This window comes from Halichoerus grypus, chromosome 6, assembly GCF_964656455.1.
Source record: "Halichoerus grypus chromosome 6, mHalGry1.hap1.1, whole genome shotgun sequence".
Classification (NCBI taxonomy): Eukaryota; Metazoa; Chordata; class Mammalia; order Carnivora; family Phocidae; genus Halichoerus; species Halichoerus grypus.
In genome coordinates this window covers 92,710,432-92,729,998 of record NC_135717.1, presented here as the reverse complement: position 1 = coordinate 92,729,998, position 19,567 = coordinate 92,710,432, and the positions used below count along the sequence as shown (strand labels likewise).

At 34.1% G+C, this 19,567-nt stretch overlaps 1 protein-coding gene across 1 annotated transcript in view; it reads right to left on the bottom strand.

The window, feature by feature from the left end:
- The window catches only part of PIK3C2G (phosphatidylinositol-4-phosphate 3-kinase catalytic subunit type 2 gamma), a 377,014-nt gene that overhangs the window by 31,172 nt on the left and 326,275 nt on the right, over positions 1-19,567 (bottom strand). The window contains exons 30-31 of the mRNA XM_036065643.2: positions 18,218-18,293; positions 5,382-5,476 (exon numbers count right to left, since the gene is read on the bottom strand). Of these exons, the coding sequence (XP_035921536.2) occupies positions 5,382-5,476; positions 18,218-18,293 (171 nt within the window). The remainder of the gene's footprint in view (positions 1-5,381; positions 5,477-18,217; positions 18,294-19,567) is intronic.

Sequence of the window (19,567 nt, the reverse complement as noted above, 5' to 3'; positions counted from 1 at the left end):
AATAGAAAATAAAATGTAAGAAAGTGTGTGTGTGTGTGTGTGTGTGTGTGTTTAGCCTGGGGTTCTTACTGATGTGTTTGAGTCTACTTCTTTCTCTCCTGTTCATTTTTTTAGAATATATTTATTTCAGTGTATTAAAGTTCAAATGTGTGTGTGTTTTAAGATCTAGTACCTGATGTCTATCACCCCAAATGTTTAAGCAAATCCAACAATAAAAGGGACACATTTAAATCTTAGGTATTTTTATATTCTGTCCTATAGCTAAATTTGGGCTGATAATAGTTGGAAAGAAAAGTGAAAAGAAAAGTAAAGGAAAAGAAATAGAGGAGAAAGTGAGGAGAGGAGGGAGAAAAGAAATGAGAACAGAGTTTTATCCTTATTGCTTTTGAAGCCAATTCTTTTACTGTTGGAGAACTTGATAGGGTCAGAAGACAAGCTTAAGGGCTATAAATGATGAGATCAAGTTTTTACCCCAGTATTGTCTCTCTAGATACATCTGTCTTCTTATAGAATGAGACAAGCCCCATTGTTTCTGCTCCTTTATCCCTTCTGAGCCTATAGATGGAAGGTCTAATACCATGAATATTCATAGCAAGATGAAACAGACCTTTTAACTAATTACTGTATGAGTTGCTTATTGGTAATAAAGCTATATAAATCTTTTTTTTTAATTGAAGTATAGGTGGCTTGCAATGTTACATTAGTTTCAGGTGTACAACATAGTGATTCAACAAGTCTATATGTTATCCTAAGCTTACCACAGTGTAACTACCATCTGTCACCATACAATTCTATTACATTATCATTGGCTATATTCCCTATGCTGTACCTTTTATCTCCATGAATTATTCATTCCATAATTGGAAGCCTGCATTTCCCACTTCCCTTCACCCATTTGCTCGTTCCCCTACTCCCCCGCTCTGGCAACAATACAGTTTGTTTTCTATATTTATAGGTCTGTTTCTGCTTTTGTTCATTTATTTGTTTTATTTTTTAGATTCCACATATAAGTAAAATCATATGGTATTTGTCTTTCTCTGACATATATATATATATATATATATATATATATATATACACATACCACATCTTCCTTATCCATTCATTAGTCAATGGACACATGAGTTGCTTCCATATCTTGGCTATTGTAAATGATGCTGCCATAAATATAAGGGTACATGTATCTTTTCAAATTAGTGTTTACATCCTCTTGGGTAAATATCCAGTAGTGAAATTACTGGATCATATGGTATTTATTTCTATTTTTAATTTTTTGAGGAAACCATACTGATTTTTATAGTGGCTGCACCAATTTACATTCCCACCAATCTACATTATGTTGTTGTTAGGAATGTGCACAAGGGTTACCTTTTTTCCCACATTCTTGTCAACACTTATTATTTCTTATCTTTTCTCCTGTTAATTTTCATATAGCAACTATTCTCTTCTATTTTGTCTCTTATGAAAGGATTAAACAGCCCTCCATTTGAGGCATGTCCTGCTTCCCTTTTTCCTCACTTGAAATCATATTATATTGTTACAGTGTAAGAGTCTCTGACAGTGTCAACATAGTCAATATCGGAAAGAGTCTAGAATCCTTATCGATTACTTTTAGAGCCTTCAAGAATACACATATTCTGAAGCAGGTAAAAGAAAAGAGTGTGGAAGTGACACAGATGAGGGGAATCCATGAGACCAAGAGAGACATTGTAGACACAGCAACGTATAGAGACATGCAGATGTCAAGGCTAGAGGCATTTTATAGTGGGCTATATGGGAAAATGCTAGAAATATTTAAAAAAATTTTCCAATATAAATGATTTTTATATGTTTCCTTGTTATATAAACTGAAATATTATTTTAAAAAATCTTGGCCGAGCTTCTAAATAACTGCATTATTTTGTCGGTCTCTGTTCACTAGAATAAATCATTTTGGGCTTCTTTAAAAGGGGAAAATTTTAGCAATTTTGCTTTCGCTTGTGAATTCACAGAAGGAAAGTAATTCTTAGAGCAAAGCTTCAAAGATTCAATATAAGGTAAACAATTCTTTTCATCACACTTAATGTTAAATATAATAGAACTGCAGGAAGAATAATTCATTTTAACATTAAAATGAAGCACAACTTCTTTAGTCTGATTACTTCGGAATGTGAAAATACTAAAGGCTCAAAAAATAAGTAACAATTAGTTAAAACTTGAAATGAGCAAAGAAAATATGTGGAGAATTTATAGATAGATTTTTCTGTCATTTATATTATAGTGTTATCTCTGTCTTCAGATAAGCAGAAGAAATAAAATAGTCATTTAAAGGAAGCTGTGAAAAATGCAAGGCATGAGAACTTTGTGGTGATGATTTTTGCAAGGTGAACAAGATCCTAATTCTTAGTTGTTTACATCAGAAATAATTTGACATTCTTTTATTCAACAAAGTATTCATTGAACACCTACTGTGTACTTGACATTGTTTTAGCCCCTTGGGTTACAGCACTAATACAGGGCAGTGGAGAAAGTAAAGAAGGAAAGGAAGTTTGGAAGTGGCAACAAGTAGTGGTTTTGCAGTTTTCCATGTAAGAGTCAGAAAGGACCTCACTGAAAACATGGCAGTAAGACATAGTCCCTCAGGACATGCGAGATTGAGCCATGAACCTGGGCAAGAACATTCCAGATAAAGTGAATAACAGGTTCAAATGTCCTGGGGCAGAAACATGCCGGTCATATTGAAGGAGCAGGAAGGAAGTCACTGAGGCTGGAGTGGAGTGACTGAGGGAGTCTGTGGAGATGAGGTCAGAAAGGTCACAGAGGCCAGATTGGTAGGACCTCATCGATTAATAAGTACTATGGCTTTAACTGTAAGTGATGTGAAGCCTCACCCACAGAAGGATATGAGAGAAGAATGACAAGATCTGACTTTTATGCTCAAAGGAATATTCTGGTTCCTAGGTTAGGAAGAGATTAGAAGGAAATACAGGCAGAAGCAGGGAGACCTGTTAAGGGATTACAGCAGTGATTCAGGTGGGGGATGATGGTGGCTTGACCAATTTATGGTAGTTGTGGTAGCAGTGAAGGTGCAAAGTGGTGGCATTCTGGATTTATTGTGAAAGCTGAGCCAACAGAACTTGCTGATAAATTGGTTTTGGTTTGTGAGAGATGTCAAAACGACTCTAAGGACTTTAACTTGAGCAAATAGTAGGATGAAGGTGCTATTTCCTGACATGAGAAAGATTGTAAAAGAAGCAGGTTTAGGGGGCAATAATCAGAAGTTTGATTTGGTGTATCTTAAGTTTGTGATGCCTGTTCAATTTCTACTAGAGTTGTTGAGTAATCAGTTATACATACGCCTTTGGATTTTAGGGAAAATTCCAAGCTGGAGTTATAAATATAGAAGAGAAAGACATGTAAGTGATATTTAAAGCCACAGGGCTGGAAATAGAAAAGAGAAGACATGTAGGAATGAATTCTAGGGCAATGCTAAGAGACCGGGGAGAAGAGACTGAGAAGTCAGACTGCAAGAAGTATCACTTCATTATTAATAACTTTCTTTCAGAGGACATTGGCAATGTATAGGCTCTAGGGGCCGTAGGTGTTTCTTTTACTTTTGGTAGGATTCACCTGGTCATTTGCCACTTACCCATCACTTGACCTAAATCTTAAATTTTTGCTCTTACTCATTCTCTCCCCTCCCTTCATGCCTGCATCATATTTGTTTTGAATATTCTTATTGTTAGTGCAACTTCATCTCACTATAAAATGCATTTTTGAAAACTGTCAAAAGTAATTTGGGGATTTTATCTGGTGAATAAAATGGGTGACCAATTTGGTTAATACCGCTTTTGATCAAATATTAGGCGTGACTACTGAGTAATATCACCAAGTTTCCTGTGTGGTTTATGTGCCAGATCTAAAAGCAACGTCAACAAGCGTGTTCTAAAACCGTTTTGAGCAATGACATGACTGGAATAAATATTTCCAAGAGGACTATTTTCAATTAATAATCATATATCATATACAAATGTAAGTTCTGTCAAATTGATTAACACCATTTCTTAACATTCTATTACCTTATCACAAATATTAATGTAGATGCTTAAAGTCTATGAACACGCTGATAGCCATAAATAATATCTAATTGAATCTTCATTTCCCAGACTAAGAATTTCTTAAACAACTCCTATTTTCATTTAAGATGATTATCTTATCAAAAGCAATTGAAAATAATTATTTTAATGAGTAAAATGTCTACAAAAACACATCTACTAATATTTGCCCAGCTCTTACCAAAATTCAGGATTATGAACACCACAGATTTACAAACAAGCATCCTTGGATATCTAGCTAGTACTAAGTTTGTAAAGGATGTATCTCCTGCAAATTATGCCAACTATTTGTTCATTGAACAGGTATTTATTAAATTCCAGTACGTTCCAGATACACGTCACAATGAAAAGAGTTTGCTCTTTTAAGTCTTTCCAAGCATGTCGTGAGAGACTTATTTGCATAAGAGATGGAGCAAATAGTGCTACTGAGTTTTTCTATATCGAGCGATCTCCTAGGGAGTTTAACCACATGGAGAACCTATTTTGAGCAGATTAAGGGAAACCTGGAGAAGTAGCTAGGCTTAGAGTTACCCCTTTCTGTATACTGCACACAGACTGGGACCATTAATAAATTACACGGTGACGCAAAAACCTCCCTCTCTTAATGACAATGTTCCAATTGCTCTCCAGGCCTCTGCCTGGACCCGTCTTTAGAGAGGAATGGGCTATCATGGAACAGCTTTTAGTTTTCTTTAGAAGCTAACTACCATTGCTGTCCTAGGTTCTGGGATTCAAAGATGGGGTTCCTGTTCTCAAAAAAAAAATTATTATTTTTTGAGGGGAAAGATATATCTTGAGTAATTACATCAGAACATGGTAACTGTTCTGGTGGTAGAAACTCAACATACTCAGTGGGCATCTGGGGGGAAAGCTTAAGAGTTACTGGCTTTACAGAGAAAGTGCTGACATTATTTAAAGAGATGAGTTAACCTTCCACTAAGCTCAGCAGGATGAGGTAGATTAAATTCTTGGGACCTAGCTTTTTTCCCTCTGGATCTTAATACTCTACCTATTCCTGCATTTTCAAACCTTTTTCACTAGATTTGGCCTGACACTTCATTGTGAATAAAGCCTAATTTTCATCCTAGGACATTGCCTGTAAAATATTTTATAGTCTTTACCCCAGGGATCACCATCATACTGAGGCAGAACATTGCCCACTGTTCCTCACTTAAACTTGGTGGCTGGCCCCATTCCTCTCACTCATGTTGACATTAATTGCCAGAAGGAGGAAAGTGATTTCTAAATGTAGGTTTACATGTTTCTTATTAGAAATAATAAACTTACAATGTTTTTCATGTGTTTCACCAGGATGGTCAGCTTCGCACCCTCATGTGATATCACTAACTGCACCTTCGGTGTCTTGTCAGGAAACTTCTCACCTGATAAAGTGATAGAATTTCAGTGGGTTAAATTGGAAGTGGTTCATCACGGGATAAATTAAACATTTAAAGACTAAAATGGAACCATTGAATAATGTGCAAAAGAAACATTCTTCAGATCACGCAGAAAACATAATACTCTTTAGGAAAACTGAGTTGTTTAAAGATGGGATTTGTGTCTAATCATCCTGAACCAAAACTTCCTCCTCATATTTTGTGTTTTTGATTGATTTTGTGTTTGTTTTGATTGATTATTTTCCCAATTATTTAAGCTTGAAAACCTAGTGCCATTTTTGGCTTCAGTTTTCTCAACATTCACTACAATAAGCTTAAGTATTAGAGAGATAAAGTGTTGGCTTTAAAAGTCGGTGAGCCTGGGGTTCAGGTCCCAGAACTATACTTAAGACTGTGTTATGTGTGTATAATTAACTTATGACTAAGTTAATTGACTTCCTTAAAATGGAGATAATAGTTACCTACTTCAGGATAGTTGAGACGATCAACTGAGAAATTAAAAAGTTTTCACAATGTAATCTCTCAATAAATGTTTGCAATTAGTAATAGTTTTCTCCATATATTTGCATTCATCTCTTCCTATTTCCATAGCTCCTAGTTCAGACTCTTAAGAATCTTTTGTCTGAACTACTAGAACATTCTCTTCCCCTCTCCTAAAGCCCAAATCTATTTGTACACAATTAACCAGTATATTCTTCCTACTTCTCTAAAATTACTCTTTTGATAAAAGTACTGTTCATAGCTTTCCAGTGCTTATGAAAAAAAATCTGAATTTCTCAGACTTACATTGTTGCTTCTTATTGAATCTGTTTTTTAATTTCCCGTTGTTACTATTCCATGCTATAGTCTGTATGTTCAATTCTACAAACATGCTCTGCTATTTCCTTCCAGTCATTGCTCATATTATTCTCTTTATTTGAAATGACCTCTTCCACCATTTTTGGCTATTGAACTTTTATCTTTCTAAAATGCCTAATTAAAATGCAAAATAGCTTCTGTTGTCACCTCCCTTTGAACTCCCTTAGCACAGCCCTTATTACTTAATATTTGTATCATAATTATTATTTTAACATGCCTCAATTTGCTTAGTGGATTATAATCTCCCTCAAGGCTTACTTTTTTCCTATATCCCCAAGGGATATATAAATCAGTGCCTGCTCCATAATGTCACACCAAACATTTATTTAATAACAAAAGTAGTCTTATTTTTTTCAAGTTATATCGTTCCATCATTAAAATGAAGGCTTTGGTTTTTTAATTAAAAATTTCTGGTTTATAGCCCCCAAATTAAGCATAATTTGTAGTTTTTCTGATATTTCCACTGGTTACTCTGGTTGTATATTCTCTGAGGGAAGTTAGAGAGAAGTTTATTTGTAACAAGAAATTTGGCAATGTTCTACTGTGGGCTCATTGTGGTCCACAATTGTTTTCTGAAAGTCAGTCTCAGCTCTCTAATCCTCTTTAAACTTTGATAATTAAGCCTTACTGGTATGTTTCCTTTTCCAAAGATTTTTACATGTTTGTAAAAGTAGTTTACACATTGTATGTAGGTAATATTAATTAATGCTATTGTTAACGTGGATTATGACATTGAAATAATTAAAATTGGCATTGTTTCTTACAATTGAAATGGTAATCACATAAAAATAATAAAAATATTCTACCTTAAAATATTTTTATTTGTTTACAATGACTGAGAGACATTGTGAGTTAGAGATACTATGAGATAATTCTGAGTGTAGTGCTGAGGTAAATTGCATTTATAGTAAAAAAATATATAATTGGATTTTTGGTATGAGCATGTTAAAAATGCTGATGACTTTTTGATGCACAATGAGCATTATTTTTGAATTAAAGAATGAAAAGATTACTACATAGAAACTCAATGTGTTTAATCAGAGGAGTTTTAATTTGAAGGTGAGAAATTAGCATAAATTTATGATTGTCTAAATAATAACCATATAACTGTTACTTGAACTGACTGAAGTGATATTCCACTCTGAAACTCTAGTGCAAGATTAGTAATCAGTATCCGTCAATCACGGCAGAGTTCAGAATTCAGTGAAAATTCAGGCCACCAGGAAGTTTTAATAGTCAATGTGGTAATAGTAGAGGTACTTAGTATTTCTAGAACTCTTACTGTATGCCAAACATTGGGCTAAGAGCTTTATGTACATGAACTAACTCAATACTCAAAGCAAGTCTATAAAGTTTGTGTTACTTCTGTTTTACACATGAGGAAACAAAGGCATTTGGTCAAAGGTCATGCAGACAATAAACCATGCGGGGTTAAATGATCTCTAAAGTCTATGTTCTTAAACATCATGCTGTAAAAGGGCAAAGAAGGGGCAATAATCTAAGGGAAAGAGTTAAATGAAGAACCCAGAGAAGGAGAATTTTGAGAATAGTTTCATATGGACAAGAAGATGGCTAGAATATTCTGGTTTTCTGATTCAAGTTAGTCTGGAGAATCTGATTATGCTTAATCCAGCCATTTATAATAACCTTAAGAGCTCTTAAAATATTATCGATCCTAGCATGATTGTGTCGAAATGTTTGAATGCATGACACTATAACAGCTAATACAGCACTTATTATGCACAATGTGTCCATTAATGTTAAAAAAGCAGCATTTCAAAATCTTTTTACAGATGATAATATATTCATATAACTAAAAAATAAAAATTTATTTTAAAAGTATACAGTAAAACATCTTCCTCCCATTCCTAACACCTATCCACCGAGTTCCCCTACCATTATTTCATTAGCTTCCCATATATCCCTCCAGAGGGACACACATCCTTCCAGTTTCTCCATATAAGCAAATATGAATAAGTACTTTTACTGCCCCCTCCCTGCTTTTCCACAAAAGGAATAGCACATTTACTAGCACAAAGATCTTGGAGAAATTTTTATAATCATACAAAGCTTCTTTATTTTTTAAAATATATTTGCATATTATTCCATTATGTGAAATGCCATAATTTATTTAATTAGTTCCCCATTGATGGGCATGTGTGTTGTTTCCAAAGTTTTCCAGCTGTTACAAACCATGCTGCAACAAACAGCTTTGTATGCATGTCATTTTGTACCTGTGCACAAATATTATAGGATAAATTTCCAGTAGCAGAATTGCTGGTCGAAGGGTATTAGCATTTGTAATTTTGATAAATGCTGCCAAATCACCTTCCATGGAGGTTGTACCAATTTGCATTACCACCAGCAGTGTATGAGTGTCTGCTGATTTGTAACCAAGTTTACTAATTAAATTTTTGAATTTTTGCCAATCTGATGAGTTAAAAATAATACCAGTGTAATTTTGATTTGAATTTTTATTATGAGTGAGTTTGAGGATCCTTTCTTTTGTTTAAGAGCCTTTGTATTTTTTTTTTTTTGTGCATATTGTCATTTCAAATTCTTTATACAATATTCTATTTGGTCATTGGTCTCTTTCTTATCAATTTTTAGGAGATGGTTATATATTAGATAACCAACTGTTTGTGAAAAATTGTAAATATTTCATCCATTTTGTCATTTATCTTTGAATTTTTTAAAACTTTGCTGTAGTTTTTTATATCCTGCAAAATTATCATGGCTTCTGGGTTTGTAGTCATAACTATACTAGCTCATCCTCAGATTATAAAGGATTTTTTTCTATGTTTTCTTTGTCATATATATGACTTTGTTATTTACATTAAAAGTCTTTCATCCATTTGGTATTTATCCTGGCACATGGTGTGAAATATGCTATCTCAACACTATTTATTGAATTTTTTCTTAGTGGTCTGACCACATATTAAATCCCTGAATGTATTTGACTCTATTTATGGACATTCTATTATGTTCTATTTATTCATCCTTTTTGGGCCAACACCACATGTTTCAATTAGTGAGGCTTTGTAATGAGTTTTATATATGATAGGGCTAGTCTTACCTCTATGCTTTTGTTAAATTTTTCTGGCCTTTATTTATTTTTGTTTATGAACTGTAGAATTAACTAATCTAGTTAAAAATAAATCCATTAATATTTTAAAAAATATATTCAAAATTAGAAAAGAAGACATCCAAATGGTCAAGAGACACATGAAAAAGTGCTCAACATCGCTCGGCATCAGGGAAATCCAAATCAAAACCTCAATGAGATACCACCTCACACCAGTCAGAATGGCTAAAATTAACAAGTTGGGAAATGACAGATGTTGGCGAGGATGCAGAGAAAGGAGAACCCTCCTACACTGTTGGTGGGAATGCAAGCTGGTGCAACCACTCTGGAAAACAGTATGGAGGTTCCTCAAAAAGTTGAAAATAGAGCTACCATACGATCCAGCAATTGCACTACTGGGTATTTACCCCAAAGATACAAATGTAGGGACCCGAAAGGGTACGTGCACCCCGATGTTTATAGCAGCAATGTCCACAGTAGCCAAACTGTGGAAAGAGCCAAGATGTCCATCAACAGATGAATGGATAAAGAAGGTGTGGTATATATATACAATGGAATATTATGCAGCCATCAAAAGGAATGAGATCTTGCCATTTGCAACGACGTGGATGGAACTGGAGGGTATTATGCTGAGCGAAATAAGTCAAACAGAGAAAGACATGTATCATATGACCTCACTGATATGAGGAATTCTTAATCTCAGGAAACAAACTGAGGGTTGCTGGAGTGGGGGGTGGGGTGGGAGGGATGGGGTGACTGGTGATGGACACTGGGGAGGGTATGTGCTCTGGTAAGTGCTGTGAATTGTGCAAGACTGTTGAACCTCAGATCTGTACCTCTGAAACAAATAATGCAATATATGTTAAGAAAGAAAAGAAGAAGAAGAAGAATGTAGCAGGAGGGGAAGAATGAAGGGGGGGAAATCGGAGGGGGAGAAGAACCATGAGAGACAATGGACTCTGAAAAACAAACTGAGGGTTCTAGAGGGGAGGGGGGTGGGAGGATGGGTTAGCCTGGTGATGGGTATTGAGGAGGGCACGTTCTTCATGGAGCACTGGGTGTTATGCACAAACAATGGATCATGGAACACTATATCTAAAACTAATGATGTAATGTATGGGGATTAACATAACAATAAAAAAAAATTAAAAAAAAAAAAAAGAAAAGAAAATAGAGCTACCATATGACCCAGCAATTGCACTACTGGATATTTACCCCAAAGATACAAATGTAGGGATCCGAAGGGGTACGTGCACCTCAATGTTTATAGCAGCAATGTCCACAATAACCAAACTATGGAAAGAACCAAGATGTCCATTGACAGACAAATGGATAAAAAAGATGTGGTACACACACACACACACACACACACACACACACACACACACACACACAATATGGAATATTATGCAGCCATCAAAAAAACTGAAATCTTGCCATTTGCAATGATGTGGATGGAACTAGAGGGTATTATGCTAAGCAAAATAAGACAATCAGAGAAAGACATGTATCATATGATCTCACTGATATGAGGAATTCTTAATCTCAGGAAACAAACTGAGGGTTGCTGGAGTGGTGGGGGGTGGGAGGTGGCAGGGTGATAGACACTGAGGAGGGTATGTGCTATGGCGAGCGCTGTGAACTGTGTAAGACTGATGAATCACAGACCTGTACCTCTGAAACAAATAATACATTACATGTTAAAAAAAAAAAAAAGATAGTAGGAAGGGAAAAATGAAGGGGGTGAAATTGGAGGGGAGACGAACCATGAGAGACTATGGACTCTAAGAAACAAACTGAGGGTTCTAGAGGGGAGGGAGGCGTGGGATTGATTAGCCTGGTGATGGGTATTGAAGAGGGCACGTATTGAATGGAGCACTGGGTATTATATTAAACAATGAATCATGGAACACTACATCAAAAACTAATGATGTAATGTATGGTGACTAACATAACATAATAAAATAAAATTAAAAAAAGAAAAAATATATTTAAAATTAAATCAGAAATATCTGACATCTTTATGATGTAGAATCTTCCTATATGAGAGCATGCTATGTCTTTTAATTTGTTCAAGGCATTTTTGAAATTCCTGAGTAATGTTTAAAAGTTTTCTTCATTTGATCTTTTCCTGTTCCATTTATTCCTAGGTATATTTTCCCCCTGCTACTGCAAATGGGATCTTTCTTCTATCTTTCTTCTACCTTTATTCTTTCATTTATATTCTACTGCGTATTCTTATATGCAATAGATAGCTATATGTCAATGTGGTACCTGATACCTTTAATGGGTCTTCATCATTTGTTATAGGTTCTTAGTTGATTATTATTTTTCTAGGTATGGGATCATATTACTGGTAGACATTGTTTGTTTTGTATTCTTTTTGCCAAAGTTTGTTTCTAATTTTCTTATTTCATACAGTCATTTCAAAAATATTTATTGACATTTTATGGACAAGGCACTGCTCTAGGCCCTTGGAACATTAGACAAAATTCCTCTCTTGGCATTTCTATAGTAGTGGGGAGATACAAAAAAATAAAACACATAATAAATAAGTTTATGATAAGCTGAATATGATAAATGATAAGAAAAAAAATCCAGAACATGATGAACGCACTGTGGACTAGCAGAATAAATGTCAGTTTGCAATTTTAGATGGGATGATCAGGCTACCTCTCCTTGAAGGTAAATTTTGAGCAAAGATGTGAAGGAGGTGAAAGCGTGAGCCATCTGTTGGTTATTGTGATGATCAGGCGCATAGTGTCTTATTTTATACTTCAGTGGAAATGCTTTTCCACTGTTTCCCTGTCATGCCTGATGTGGGCTTTGGATAGCCAAGGTAGATTCATTTTCTCATGTTAAAGCTTTAACTATTTATTTTTATTTGAGTGCTTTGTCAATAAATTTTATTGAAATTTATCAAATGCCTTTTCAGAGTCTATAGAGACAACCATATGATTTTCTCCTTAAATCTTTTTATTTATTTATTTATTTATTTATTTTAAAATTTAAATTAAATTAATTAACATATAATGTATTATTTGTTTCAGGGGTACAGGTCTGTGATTCATCAGTATTATATAATACCCAGTGCTCATTACAACACATACCCTCCCCAATGTCCATCACCTGGTTACCCCATCCCCTCACCCATTTCCCCTTCAGCAACCCTCAGTTTGTTTCCTAAGATTAAGAGTCTCCTATGGTCTGTCTCCCTCTCTGGTTTCATCTTGTTTCATTTTTTCCTTTCTTTCCCTATGATCCTCTACCTTGTTTCTTAAACTCTTTAAATCTTTTAAGATGATAACATGTATACTGTATATTATACTGTATATTACCAATATTGAACGATTCTTACATTTCTGGTCCTGGTGAATTATATTTCTTTAGTGTGTTGATGGACTATTTTGGCAAATATTTTACTTAGAATTTTCCACTGATATGCAGAAGTGAGATTAGGTTGTGATTCCTTTTTTGCTGTTCTTGTATCCTTGAAGATACTGGCATAAATACCTTATGAGCTTCATAAAAATAATATGGAAAATTTCTTTACTTTGCTCTGGAATTGCTTAAATAACAGCAGAATTATCTACTTTTTAAGGGTTTTGTAGAATCCCTCTGGAAATCATCTGAACTTTGTACTGTTCTATATGTTGCTTTTTGAAGCATTTTCTTTTCTATCAAACTTGATCTTTTCTAGGGCGAGTAAATTGTGTTTCCCTGAAACACTATTTCAGACAGATTTACAAATTTAGCTTTGTAAACTTGAACAAAGTAGTCTCTTACTATTCTTCAGTTTCATCTATTTCTACAGTTACTTCTTGATTCTCCTTTTGTATTTTATATATTTGTATTTGTCCCCATTCTTTTGATTATCTACTGGCTTCTTTATTTTACTTTTAGCTTCCAGATTTATTTATTCTGTTTTCTGTGTTCTAACTCATTAATTTCTCCTTGCATCTTCATCCATTTCTTTTTTTTTTTATTCCTTTGGTTTGTTTTAAGGTCTTATTCCAAGTATTCAAGTTACTGAGCATTGCTTTATCTCTCTCCTATGGTTTTTGAGATGTACAGCTATTCTTTAGAAATTTTGCAATTTTGTTTTTTAAGTCCTTTTGGCCCAAGAGTTGCTCAAGAGAGCTTATGTTTTTAAATCTCCAAACAAGTATCTTTTAGCTTTCTGAATTTTTAAAATTAATTTCTCACTTTACTTTTTCATGATTAGAAAATGTGTTTGTACTATTTCTACTTTTTAGGATTAATTGAAATTTTCTTTGTGGCCTAATATATAATCTATTTTCATGATGTTCAGGATAAAATGTTTGATATAAATTAATAAATTTTGCCTTTTTTAAATTTTACTATTTAGTTTTCTATGTATCTAGTTATTTTTTTCACTCAGTCTTTCATAAATCAAAAAAAGTAAATTAGAATATCCTATTACCAGTCTGTTGTGTATTTTTCCTTGAATGTTCCATAACTTCTGCTTTATATATGTTGCTGTCATATAACTGATATATATATATATATATAACCATTATTTACATGTAAGTGCTCAAAGCTTTATTGAGAATTGTACTTATTATAGTTTAAAGTTGCATTCTTGTTTAATTCAATGCTTCTTGCCTAATATACCTATGCTTGGAGTTTAATTTTCATTTTTTAAATCTTATTTTGTCTTAGGTGTATTTTTACATAAAGCATAGAGTTATGATTTATACTGTTGCTCCAATTGGTAATTTTTTTTTCTTTATGGATGAATTAAGTCCATTTATACTTATTGATATAATAGATTCATATTCTCTTTCTTCTTACTGTTTTATGTTATTAAAGATATACATTTTTGTTTTTATGATTTTTAGAGAAAGTCTTTGGCTAAGGAATTTGTTTTTATTTTTATGTACTTGTGGTACTTAGAAAAGCTTTTACTTTTGTTCTAGTGGTTATTTTTATTTAATATTCTTAGACTTTTATTTTTTTGACAATTTTGTTTCCTAATAGAAACAGAGATAAAATTAGTGTGCATAATCTTTTGCACTCTTCTTTCATCTACCACCCAATTATATTCAATGTTGTGATCTTAGTGTTTCTCTAACACTAATATTATATATGTTGACTTTTTTATTGCCTGATTTGTTAGATTTTAGTGATATCTTTGATACCCAGCTATTAGAAATGAAGTAATTAGAATAACTCTTCTCTCATCTTCTTTTCATCTTTTCTTGTCCCCATCAGCCACAAGTAAAAGTCTAAAATAATTTTCTAACTGGAAACATGATATTGTATGATATAATATAGTAAAATGCATAATATTTTAAGGCTTTCAACTTTCAGAAAGAATTTAATATAAGTAGTTATTTCTAAGTAGTCCTAGCCCTCCCCTTCTGTCCTTCCATATCATTAAAATTTACATTGAAAACCTGGTACCATAATTCAACCTACAGATAATTGATCTGGGCTCTGCTAGAACAAGTAGCTCTAACATTAACCAGAGAGACCCTGTCACGGAGACTGTGGCTTTAGGTTCCCTTTTAAATTAGCATCTCCAATTGGAGGTAGTGATGTGAGGTAATGATTAAAAGCTCCTGTTTGTAACCATTTGTAATTATCAATGACATCTAAACATGCTCATTAATTCAGCCTCTTAACCCTGACAACTGTTGTCTTTGATTATTTTCTACTCCATTACTTATGTTATTGTCTCTATACCTTGACAAAAATCTATCTTCTGCATGTCAGTGTTGTGTACTGGTGGAAGATGGATAATTTTATATTTTTGTGGAGGTACGATTCAGCATGGATTAATCTGGAGGGAGTATAGAGGATCATGTCAGTAGAGAGTTAAAGAATATACAAGATAAAATCCGGCAACTTTCTGGGTAGTGCTTTGGTTGTGTGTGGTTGATTCCATAATATTTAATGTGATAACATGTAGAAGATTTTTTTCCAGGTGATACTTCAAGAAAATTCTAGTGGCGGGGAGGCAGTGAATTCCTCGTGCCAGGGCACCACCACAGGAAGTGGTAATTGTGAGAGTAGTAGCATGATTACGGACATGGATTATGTCTTCATGGATTTCTAGTCTACAAAGAAACACACACATAAACATCATTGCGATAATTTTGAAGAAAAACATTTTAAGAGTATATAGCAAAGACAAATAAGATGAGATCTGAAGGATGCAGACAAAACAAAACAAAACAAAACAAAACAAAACAAAACAACGGAGAAGGTAAAATAGGGTCAAGTGGTCCAGGCAGAGAAAGGTGCATCTGTTAGGCACTGAGGGGCTTGTCTTAGTTGAAGAGCTGGGAAAACACAAGAATCAAGATAGAGAAGGGCCTGATATTAAGGCTGGAAAGGGAAATTGGGGGATGCCAGATTCTGCTGGGATGCCATCATGAAGATTTTGGTCTTTATCCTAAGGGCAGGGGTAGCTACATAATTTCTGAGGCTCAGTGATATGAAAATGCAAAATGAAAATGTGGGGTTCCTTTTACAAAAATTATTAAGAATTTCAAGACAGTGACAGCTGAGTATTAAACCAAATGCAGGACCTTTCTAAGCACTATGCCTAGTGTGACTGTACCGGTCATAAGCCCATGACATTGGCCCTACCTAAGGGCAATGAGAAGCCAAGGAAAAGTGTGAAGTACAGAAGAGTGATGATTGGCTTGGCACTTTAAAAAGACAAATTCTTATATTGTCCTACCAAGGCACGTTTAGTTGGTGAGTAAAGGCAAAGGAATATTAATATCTCTCAGATCCAGGATTACAAATTATTACTAATATGATCCTTACAAGTCATGTGCTTAGATACATAGTTATCCAGAATCTACTCAAACTTGTTAGTAGAAGTAGTAAATATGGTAAAGTCTTGAGATTTTTTTCTTAAGGTCATCCACTGTCAACCAACATTTTAATACATTTAAATAATTTTGTCCTCTAATCATTTAACAACATAAGCAGAAAGTTTCAACTAACTAAGAAGAATAGTGCTTAAAATAAATATTGTTCTTTTTTGTTTATGAACATGACAAAAGTATGAAGAATTTGGAAGTATGGAAAAGAAAATAATTTAAAGAATACAAGGAGGACCAACTTTCTGCTAATCCTTGTTTCTTGTAATTATTTGCGTATTCTGCTTAGAAGATGTGTTTTATTGTTTTAAAACAATAGGCTATATTTCATATGCAACCAAATATTGAGAATCAAGTCTTTTGTCCATCATCATTCTGCCAAAACAAGTCTTGAATATTGAATGATGTAGTAAGAAATAAGTGAATGAGAAAAAAATTCAAACATTTTATTTTTTACAATAATAATCCTAACTTTTTGTGTTCTTATGAATTTCAAACACCTTACAGAGAAATAATACTATCAGCAAAACTAAAAAATTGATAGTGATCCACAGTTTAATTTTTTGATACATAGAGAATCAATTTTCTTTAAGGACATTGATGACAGAATAGAGGTCAACCTATTACTTTTTAAAATGTCTGACAACTCTAGAAATCAGCAACCTTATGTTTTTTTTTAATCTGGTTAATTCAAGTTTATAAATATTAATGGTAAAAAATATCCCCAGCTAACAGTATTTTTAAAAAGAAGGTATTTGTTAGATATTTGTGTACTATGACAATAAAAAGGAAATATTTTTTGTGGATATCATTCTTCTTTAGATACATGCTACAAATTGTAAGAAATGACCTTATTTACTTATGTTTATGGTTTAGCTATATACACAAAGTGTCTTAGAGAGTGATGCCAAATGAGTAAAATATAGGGGAATGAGAGAGGTACAATCCTCATACGTTAATTTGGAGCTGTGAGTACAAAGAAATGCATAGTTGGGAAGTGAGTTCTCAGTTTAAAGTTACTTCAGTTTAACAGAAGAAGCAGGCAGACACACACATAAATATACAATTTAAGCAATTACACTATTCAACTTGATCTGGTTGTATAGAATTATGTACCTAAGGGTAGGTAACTACAGTGTCAGATACAAGCAGAAGTGATAAGCAAATGGGCCTAAACTTAAAGGCAGAGAATCAGAAGGAGATATGGATAAAATAAAAACTGGGAATTGCAAAGGAAAGTGGGGTGAGGTCTAGCAAATTACAGGCTTGCAAATCTTGTGTGAGATAAAAACCGGTCTCAGTATTGGATAGCTATTGGCAATGGAATTTTATTATGAATGCTTAAATTTGATGGGACATTCAAAGAGAGTTCCTGCCAATCTAGGAGAAATGTTAGAAAAGTAATTAGAATTAACACACATTTGGCAGAGAATAGGGTGGATAATTGTGCTGGGCTAGTTTGGGATCCAGGTAATAAAAAGAAGATTTCATGAGGGAGGTAGAGTAATTACTGAGCTTTAAGAGATAAGAGTGAAACTGCGAGATAATTCATAATCATTGTTATTGCCTAATATTTATTTTTGTTGCTTCCTAAGCTGTTGAGTAAACTAGAAGACTTACCTGCAGGGGGAAAACAGGAACTCTGTCTCTGAAATGCAATTCCACCTCAATGCACAATTAATAGAAATGAGTTAATAGTGTGACATCATGTAGTTATTATAATTGGACAAACATATGTCAGTTTGATTTAACTTGAACATTTTCTAGGGGGTTAAAAAGCTTTGGAAATAGAAAAGACCCTTAAAGTTTATTCTTTAAAAAGATTTTAATTTGAAAGTTGAAAAAAATATAGTTGTGATATTTTTTGCACAGTTATGTTGAAACTCAAAAATTGTACGTAATAATACTGATGAAAGTACTTGCCTAGGTCCATGAGCGATGATTCTTCAATTGTTTGTTGAACTGGCTCAGAGAGGAAAAAACTAATCACACAACCACTCTGAAAAATAAGACAAAGTATAATATTTCTTCATATCTTATATTTATTTATTGCTCCTATTCACAGGTGGGACCCCTGTGGTGGGGGGATGGACCCCTAATCCAATATGACTGGTGTCTTTATAAAAAGGGGAAATTTAGATACAGACATTCATGTAGGAAAGATAATGTGAAGAGACACAGGCAGAAGATGGTTTTTTATAAGTCAAGGAGAGAGGCCTGGAATAAATTTTTCCGTCGCAGCTATCAGAAGGAACCAACCTAGTGGACACCTTGATTTCAGACTTTCAGATTCCAAAAATGGGAGACACTGTATTTCTGCTGTTTAAATCACCCAGTGTGTGGTACTTTGTTATGGAAGCCTGAGCTAACTAACACAGCACCCAATGGTGATCCCTTCATCTATGACCTAGATTCTATTCCTTCCTCCTCAGGCACCTTGTGGAATATCTCAATCTATACTTTAGTACCTTTACCTTCTTCCTTTCTTTCTCACCAGTGTAAAGAAGTCTCTCCATTAACAACTAGCAAACAGAGGAGTCAACCCACGTAAAATATACTCACACATGAATAATACCTTGTCACTAATGTCCCTTTCAGATCCTGTGTTATTTTCCCCCTCCTTGACAAAACTTACGGAAAGAGTTGCCAACATTCATACTGGTTCCACTTCTTCAATTTCAACTCACTTTATGATCTACGGCACTCAGGTTTCTGCCACTAATTGTCCTCCAAAAATGTTCTTACCATCATTTCCAACAACTTTTTCTTTTCAAATGTCTTTTTTTTTCCCCCAAATCCAATGGGGTTTTCTTGACCTTTATTTTTTTAAAGATTTTTATTTATTTATTTGAGAGAGAGTGAGAGAGATCACAGAGAGAGAGGGAGAAGCAGACTCGCCACTGAGCAGGGAACCCTATGTGGGGCTTGATCCCAGGACCCTGAGATCATGACCTGAGCCGAAGGCAGCTGCTTAAGCGTTTGAGACACCCAGGCACCCCTTTTCTTGAACTTTACATAGCTGTTCCATTTTTAGTGAAAAACTCTTTCATTTGCTTTTATGATACTAAGTTCTCCCAGTTTTGCTTCTATCTGTCCTACCATCTCTCTCTTTTTTTTTTTTTTGAACTTTTTTTTTCTCAGGCTCCCTTTTCTTCTGCTTGTAATTTAAGTTCTAGTGTTCCTCACTTCCAGGCCATCCCTCTCATTACTGACCCATTCTTTCTGGGTGATGTTATCCCTTTTGGTGGCTTCTATAATGATGCACAAATCTAA